The sequence below is a fragment of the Tenrec ecaudatus genome, chromosome 1 (assembly GCF_050624435.1).
Source record: "Tenrec ecaudatus isolate mTenEca1 chromosome 1, mTenEca1.hap1, whole genome shotgun sequence".
Lineage (NCBI taxonomy): Eukaryota > Metazoa > Chordata > Mammalia > Afrosoricida > Tenrecidae > Tenrec > Tenrec ecaudatus.
The window spans coordinates 14339006-14347732 of record NC_134530.1 but is presented as its reverse complement, the minus strand read 5'-3'; the positions used below and the strand labels follow the sequence as shown (position 1 = coordinate 14347732).

Sequence of the window (8727 nt, the reverse complement as noted above, 5' to 3'; positions counted from 1 at the left end):
GTCACACTCGGTGTGTAGCACAAGCTATTACCCAGGATTCATAGGAATCTGTCAGAAATGGAAGCATATTTGCTGCTTTGATTGTATTTTGTTCCCAGTGAGGAGAATGTATAATCAAACGCAGATAAACTGAAAAAAAAAAAAAAAAAAGCAAAACTGAGCTAATCTCACTTCTTATCTGGCTATAGGAGTCTCTGGATGGCTCAGTTTTGTCCTGCTCCTCTCCCTCCTCCATTGCATCCTTTGCCACGTACACCTCATTGACTGTCACAACACAGCCTCATTCAAATCACCTTCGATGTTGTCTTCACTGTGCCCGTTTTCACAGTTCTGGCTCAAACCTTGACTTGATTGTGTTAGAGAGGGTTCTCTAGGGAAGCAAAACATGGATTCTTTTGAATATTTATATATATGTGATATGACAGCTAATCAGTCCACATAGCAGTACAGAGGGCTCAGTCCAACTCACTTCTGTTTGTGAAGTCCTTTTGTAAACATAGACACACACTCAGGATTCTCACTTTCCCTTCTACAGTGTCCTGGGATACCTGGCGTACCTGGCCAAAAACCTGCCCGACACCTTCCGTGAGGCCAAGTTCCTGATAGCATACCGGTGTTCTCTAGTGTCTGGGCCATCTTCCTCCCAAGGGAGCTCATGGTCGTTGTGGATATTTCCATCTTGGCCTCCAAGTGTGGGGCATGTAGGCTTCATCTTTGCACAACAGTGCTATATGATCTCCCTAAGGCCAACTAGAAACACATCGAATGGGTTAAGGAATAAAATATGCTTGGGAAGAAAGTGATCCACAGCTCTGTGAGCTTTTCTCATAGATTTTACAAAAACAATAAGCATAAGTCGAAATATAAACGATGCCTTCCCCAGTCAGTTTTTATGCCATGAACGCATCAGCTTTTGTTTTCCATGGCTTGTTGATTTCAAGTTCTGGGAGTGAGTTCCAATCCATAGGAACCTCGGGTACAAAAGAAGAAGGCCCGAGCCGGGCCTGTGCATTCTCACAGTTTGGGGACACTTGACTCTTGCATCCAGTTTTCCAGTCCTCTCGCTGGGGTCACTTTCTTACTGCTTTCTTTCCTACACCTAACATGTCATCCTTTCCCAGCTACTGGTCCCTCTTGTTAGTAAGTCCAAAATAAATGAGACAACTCCTCACAATCTGAGTATGCTTCTCACAGAACTGATTTGCTTGTTCTACATCTCTAAACAGGAAGTAAAGGGAGGAGCCAACATCCTTGGGCGGGTCCAGCAGTGAACTCGCTGGCATTGAGGCCACCGGGAAGAGGGGCTTTGGTAGAAAGTCCTTGTGATCCATGTCTGAAAGATGATGAAAGAGCTGGTGACTACGCCAACCCCCCATCCCAGCAGCCACTTCCATCCATCTGCAAACCACCTTGCCCCCGGTCAGGTCGCTGTGACAGTCCTTGTCGGACAGAAAAACTGCGGGGAGCAGCTAGCCTAAAAATCAGCAGCAGGTGCGCTTCACCACCATGTAGCTCTTCAAGCTGTCAGAAACGGGGTGGCCTAGCCTTCACTTCTGTAACTCACCTCTCGGTACTTTCAAACCGGGCACTTTTCAGTGAATAAACCAGGCTTTGACCGGTTCCCATGGACAAAATCCTGTGGCATACTTCCTCCTCGGGAACCAGTGAGGACGCCATGCGTGGGGCCGGACTCCAGGTTGGAGGACGAGCCCCAAAGTGGGCAGGGAGACAAGCCTGGAGATCTGCTTCTGCCCAGAGACCTACAAGAAAGTCCTTTAAAGCACAGTTCTACTCGCTACCGCTGGGGGCGCAGCGGGCCAGTCTGACAACCCTCTTTATGGGTTTGTTTTCCCTGTAACACATTAGTAGGTTTGGGGCGCCAGGTAGGGGCCCCGATGGGGCACGTGGGTAAGGGTTCAGCTGTGAACCTAAAGTGTGAGGCTTCAAGCCACCAGCCCTTCCGGAGAGCGATGTGAGCACCCTTGGGGCCTGGTGGGCTTGCCGCCGCGGGGTGGCTCTCAGCTGGGGCTGTGGGCTTTCCTGCCACACACCAGGGGCTCACAAGGACCTCTGTGACCTCACTGGCTCCAGGAGGACTTAAGGCCCTGCAGACAGCTCTTACTTTGAGACGACAATGGCGACTCTACCTGACAAGAAGCAACAGCGTTGCTCTTGGGCAAACACCCAATTGCAAAGATTCACGACATTTTTATTCCCCGAAAATCCAGCCCCGCGTCCGTCCCCACCGCCTCGCATCATGCCCCCGCCCCCATCACCCTCCCAGGACTGGAATCCCCCGAACACTCTCCTTCCCGGGCCTGTGTTCAGCCAGGTGGCTGACCACAAACAAAAGCCTGCCACCTACCAGCAGGTAAGACTGGGGACTCAGCACACATTGTGGGGGAGGGCGAAAGCAGCCTGTGCCCTGCCTTTAGCTCCCTAGGTCCGTGTCAAAAGGGGGGCTTTGCCAGTCAGGCACCGACCTATTCTCTCACAGTTAGGAGGCCGAGGGCATTCCTCCAACACAGAATGAGCCTATGGGGCAGAGGGGGTTTCTGAGGCTAGCGGGCTTTCAGAGAGCAGGCAGCCTCAACTTTCTCTTTAAAAAAGGGCTGGTGAGGAGGAACAACTGACCTTACTGTTAACAGTTCAACACATAACCTGTGACACCACCAAGGAACCCAGTTAGGAGTTCAAATTCAGAGTTCTCTCTCTCTGTCCTCTGTCTCTCTCTGTCTCTCTCTCTCTCCCTGTCTCCTTTTTCATCCATTTATGCTTCATGTGGTCTCTTAGAGCTCAAAAGAGATGGGCTCAGAAACCTCTCTGCACTCATGTCGGAAACTCACTGCCAAAAATCCCTGCTGACTCACAGTGACCCCACAGGACTTGGTAGAAGTGCCCCTTGGTGTCCGGAGACTGGAGCGCTTTAAGGGAGTAGAAAGCCTCATCTTTCTGTGGAGCGTGTGGAGGGCTGGGATTAGTCACTGCTGACTTCCTGGTTAGCAGACCAAATGCATGACCCCCGGGAGGCCAGCAGGGCCCCTCTCACAAGTGTGGTGGTTGGCAGCATGTTGAGAATGTGAGGCAAGACAGAAAAGGCCGACTATCACACAAAGGTGGGACATCTCAAAAAACTCCCAAATCAAGAAAATTTTAAATTATCATTCAAAAAAGATCGACCCACTCGGGAACTTGCCGGGCCAGTTCTACTTTGCGGGTAGGGCAACTGTTGGTCGGAGTTGGCCCGATGACAGTGGGTTTGGCTGGGTTTGGCCTGGTCCTCTGTAGGCTTCCAGTCTGCTCAGCCCTGAAAGACTCCACGCAGGAGAATGCGTCTGTCACATCTGTCTTCTCTTGCTGGTTGATGTGGACTGCTGACCATTGGGCGAGCAGTGGGTTGCTTACCTACCGCAATTAAGACGCTGGTTAAGAGTTGCCACGAGTATCTCTTGGGTAGAATACCTCAATTGCTAAGCCCCTCTAGGCGAGCCCAGTGTCCCGAACCAAGCAGAATGGATTGGCATGAGCTTCCGACCTGGGCAAGGAGAGGAGAGCCCATGACATTGGGTGGGGATCTCTATCTGGCCCACAGCTGTTGGATAATGGAGAAGTCCTGATGGTCCCCATTGGGGACGCAAGGATGGACAAGGAGGGGGCCTGGTGGAAGATTCTGCTCTCTGGAGCCGTCGCGGGAACCGTGTCCCGCACCAGCACCGCCCCTCTGGACCGGACCCGAGTACACATGCAGGTGTGGGCGTGGGGCCTCCACTGCAGCCAATGGGCATTAGTGGGCGGGGCTTTCCCGGTTTCAGGGTGGGGCTCTAGGGTATTGTTGGGGATACAGGAAGGAGATTGTGGTTTTGGTGGATGGGGACAAGGGCGAGAAATGGAGCTCAGAGGTGAGGGGGAAGCTTGGAATGATGGGGGGAGCCTGATTTTTTCATTGGCGCTGGCTGCACCCAGATCCGAGGAGCTGGGAGCTGCAGGTGGGGCTGGGTTGAGAATGGAGAGGGCATCGGGGAGGGGTTTGTCCAAGGGTCAGGTCTTTTCCACCCTCAGGTTTACTCTTCCAAAAAACACCTTATGAACCTGCTGGGGGGGTTACGGAGCCTGATCCAGGAGGGAGGCTTCCGCTCGCTGTGGCGCGGCAATGGTATAAACGTGCTCAAGATCGCCCCTGAGTATGGGATCAAGTTTCTCGTCTTCGAAGAGGTAGGAAGTGATAGGTGTCTACAGCCCCGCCCTCCGGATCACACGAGCCCGCCTTCCCAGCCCTCTGTCTCCTGTCCGAGTCCTCAGGCCCTCTCCAAGGTGGGCTTGAGGCTGGAAGGCCCCGGAGCTGTGCTCACCTTCCTCTCTCCTCGCTCGGGCCCGCAGTGTAAAGCTCACTTCGGGGAGTCCTCAAACCCCATCTTCCAGGAGGATGTCTTGGCGGGGTCTCTGGCGGTGGCCGTTTCCCAGACGCTCATCAACCCCTTGGAGGTAAGTGAGAGCCTGCTCAGTGGACGGCCTCGCACAATGAAGCGACTGCAGCCCCTACCTACTGCGCAATGACTCGTGTGCCCCAGGCATCCTGCACAAAGCACCGTGTTCGACCCTCACCAGGACCCGCCACATGATCTGCCGGCTCCATTTGGTTGGTGGTTACTGTCAGATTGGCTGTGATGCTAGGTAACCTGGCCATGGCATTCTTGGGCACCTCCTATGCACGTGACAGCTGGACTTTGACTGAGAAAGACTGAAGAAGCATCGATGCCCTTGAACGATGGTGCTGGTGAGGGATGTGGTCGGTTCCCCGGACTGTCAAATGAACTCCCAGATCTGCCAGAATGCTCTGAGAGGCAAGGATGGCGAGACTTTGGCTCCCAGACTTTGGCCATGTTCCTGTCCAGTGAGCAGGACCCACAAGGAGATGGGTGGATACAGTGGCTGCAAGCCCGGCAGAAACATCAGAAGCACAGTTAAGATGATGTACGATTGGGTTGGTTCCTGCTGCTCCACTGAGTCCCTGTGAGTCAGAACCGAGTCCCCAGCACCTCACAGGAACCAGTGCGCATGACAGCAGGGAACACTGCGCAGACAGAGACACCCATTCCCCTTTGGGGATACTGTTAATCCATCTCTGGGAAGCTGACCCTTGTGTTTTACTGACCTCCTCCTTTCGCAACCAGGACATCTTTTTTTATCACCACTGGGTCACCTGGTCACTCAGCCAAAGTCTTGCTGTCCTCACATCTCAGAAGCCTCTGCTGGCATTGCCCTAAGCCGGGCTCCTCCTTCGGGGATCCCATCGTCCAGATACTGTTCTTGCCAATACCGTCTTTCTTAGGCATAGACTGATTGCCCAACTGTTACGTGCATATGACGTCACCATGGCTTCCAGCTGAGTCCTGCCTGTGGCATTGTGGCTCTTGGACACTTCTCAAGAGGGGTGTTGCACAAGTGCCCAAGGCAGCCTGTCCCTTGAGTGCCTGATTGCGGCTCCAGTGGGAGCTAGTGGCAGATCTGAGCCAGACGGAAACCCTTGACTGCTTTGCTCTTTGCTCTTTGCGTCACTCTGTTGTTTCTTGGTCCAGTTCTGAGGTCGTTGGTTTCCTCTGTGTTGGGGTGCCATCCATCCTGACGGCTGTAGTCTTTGATCTTCATCGGTAAGTACTTCCAGTCAACTTTCCTCCCAGCCAGCAAGGCTGTGTCCTTGGCACCCGGCAGGCTGCTCAATGGCGTTGCTCGGCTCCTGATTCCACGTACTTGTTGGCATCGCCCAGCATCTGGGATCACTGTCTGCACACAGGATGGAATCCTGAAGACAGGGAGGGGATCCGACGTTGAAGCACAACTTCCCTGGTTTGAAACCCTGCGGTCTTCCTGCCTCTGCTCATGTGTTCATATGAATGTGGGGACACAGCTGGTGTGGTTCAGGGAGCGTGAACATCAATTGTTTTGTGTTTCTAGTGTCCAGCATGTAGTTGACGAGACCAGATATGGCTGGGGATACAATCCCAGACAGTACACCTGAGGCACAGTTACCACCCTTCAGTCAGGAAGGCTGGCACGGGACGGGAATGGTTTCAGCAGAGCTTCTAGACCAAAGCTTCCCAGAGTGGGTGGGCTTGAGCCTGGAGGGAGCACGGAGGGAGGCGTGCTGAGAAGACCCACTGAGGCTGCAGAAACAGATCCCTACACATTATGTGGTACCATTGGCTTTAGTAGTAAAGTGTTGCATTGCCAGCGGGTCATGATTTTGTTCTGAAAGGGGGTAGAAAGCAAAGTAAAATTGGGCACAACTCTTGTACCGGATAAACCAGGAAGCAAGGGCTGGCCATCTACTTGCCACACTCGTGTATAAAACCCTGGGGGGTTGCCTCCTGACAGATGAGTTTAACAAACCTGGAGAGTGAGTGTCTGTTTCCCTGGGGCGGGTGTTTGATTTGAGGCAGGGCTGGCTCCAGGGCACTTAGCCCCATATGTCCCACTCACTGCACTTCTCCGGGCCCCAGAACAGGGATGCCCATAGGGGTTCTGAGGACCCTCCTCACCAGTGTCCCCTTGACGACCGTGGAGAGTCTCACCGACCTCTGAGGGCCTGGAGGCCCACCCCGTTGTTGAGCTGTGCCAACAGGGCTCCTTGCACAGGGACAGGGCATGAGTCCCCCAGGAGACTACTGACAGGAGCTCCCTGGCCTCCCTGCCTCCACAGGTGCTGAAGATCCGCCTCACGCTGGGACGCACAGGCCAGTACGATGGCCTAGGTGACTGCGTCGGCCAGATTCTTCGCCGTGAAGGCCCGGCCGCGTTCTATAGGGGTTATGCGCCAAACATGCTTGGCATCATCCCTTATGCCTTCACTGACCTGGCTGTCAATAAGGTTGGCAGAGGTGGGGGTGAGGTTGCTGTAGGCGGCATTGACGTGGCCCAGGACTAGGGCCAATTCTGAGCCTTCTCTGGCCCCCTACCCCTTGCAGATGATGAACAACATACGGGTAAAGAGCAGAGGGGATAACGAAGAACACAGCCAGGCTTACAACATCTACACACAGACGGTGTCCACAGTGTGTGGCCAGATGGCTAGCTATCCCCTGACGCTATTAAGGACCAAGCTCCAAGCAAAAGGTCTGCCTGCCCCTGATGAGACCCACTTTGTGGCCCCACCAAATGCCCTCAGCACATCCCACACCCCCATTCTCCTTACTTGGCCCTGACCTCTTAGGCTGCCATCCAAATGCCTAGAACTCATACTTCCCCAAAAATCTTAACATCCTGTGCCATTTTCCCTCAGTCCCAAAGGTGATCTAGTCCTGGGTGACACACACCTCGACCCCGCCCCCACCCCGTGCATGTTTTCCTCCTGACCTTGTGACACAACACTTGCTGAGGAGATGGTGGCCAACTTACACATTCCCGTGTCGGAGGGAAGTTGGGAAACCCAGGGCTGTTTCGAGGGCCCCGTTTGGGGAAGGGCATCTCTAGGCCTTCCTTCCCTAGCATATATCGGTGGACTTCAAACTTCCAATTAGAAGCTGAGCCAATGTCCCAAGGATAGACCACGCAGGGACCCCAGGACACAGGACTCACACCCCCAAAGAGGGCAGCTTGCTCAAATAGACTCATGACACACCTGCACCATACATTCTATCCGGAGATTCACATTGACCCAAATGGACAGAGCAGAATGACTCCTTAAGGTCTCTGAAGTTGTCCATCCTCACGGGAGCAGAGAGCTTCAGCATTCATCACTTGACACTGACTCGGGAACCCTAGAAGATGGGGTGGAATGCCATTGTGGGTGTCTGGGACTGTACCTCAACCATTATGGGAGTAGACAGCCTTGTCTTTTTCCCAGAGAGGCACTGGTGGGTACACACTGCTGGCTTTGAGGTGAGCAGACTAGACTCAACGCACTGGGCCACCTGGGCTCACTTCACCTTTAGCAGCTCCTCCTCACCAGGGTCCCCAAAACAACTCCTCAGATCTAATTCCCCAACTACCTTAATCACCACACCCCAACCCATCTGAAACTCTCAAAACAGACCAGAGCTCACTCCCTGACCTTGACAAAGCCTCTCTCCACAAGCCCCCTGAACACATGCCCAAGGCCCTAGCCAAACATAGACATCCTCACCACAGTCACCTCTTTCAGGGGAATTGTCCAGAAACCCTTTCCCTACAAGAGCGCCTGAAAACACCCTGAATGAAGTCTTTTGTTGCCGCCTCCACACTAGCTTATTTCCTTGTAACATTCCAGACTCCATGCTTTTCCTATCAGCACCCCAACACCCCCACTTCCTTTATTCTATGTGTAATAACTTGGCCTCATTCCTCATAGATACTGTGGAGGGCTCAAAGCCCACCATGCGGGCCATTTTCAGAGACATCGTGGCTGAGCAGGGCTGGCCGGGGCTCTTCCGAGGCCTAACACCCACTCTATTAAAAGTTATCCCGGCTGTGGCCATCAGCTGCACGGTCTATACAACAATGAAAAGCACCCTGGGAGTTTAGGTGAGAGCCAGACCACAGGTACATAGGGGTGATTAGGTGGGGACAGTCCCTTCAACAGTACATGATGTGACACCCGCTCCTCCTGACAGGCTCTCCTGGGGAGGACATGATTGTGTCCATGGAGGTGCCTGAAAACTCCAGGAGCAGGAGTAGAAGGCCAGCATGTGGTGGAAACCGCTGTTGGCAGACTGGTGGCCAGTTCTCTGACATGCACTGGCAGAGGCCCAGGAA

At 53.6% G+C, this 8727-nt stretch overlaps 1 protein-coding gene across 1 annotated transcript; it reads left to right on the top strand.

Annotated features, from left to right (window-relative positions):
* The first annotated feature begins 2257 nt into the window (after positions 1–2257).
* Positions 2258–8496, top strand: LOC142444347 (calcium-independent mitochondrial carrier protein SCaMC-3L-like). Its single transcript, XM_075545213.1, has 7 exons — positions 2258–2371; positions 3593–3748; positions 4060–4212; positions 4378–4482; positions 6698–6865; positions 6963–7110; positions 8324–8496. Exons 1-7 carry the CDS (start codon positions 2258–2260, stop codon positions 8494–8496), a joined length of 1017 nt encoding a protein of 338 aa, XP_075401328.1.
* Positions 8497–8727: the final 231 nt, after the last annotated feature.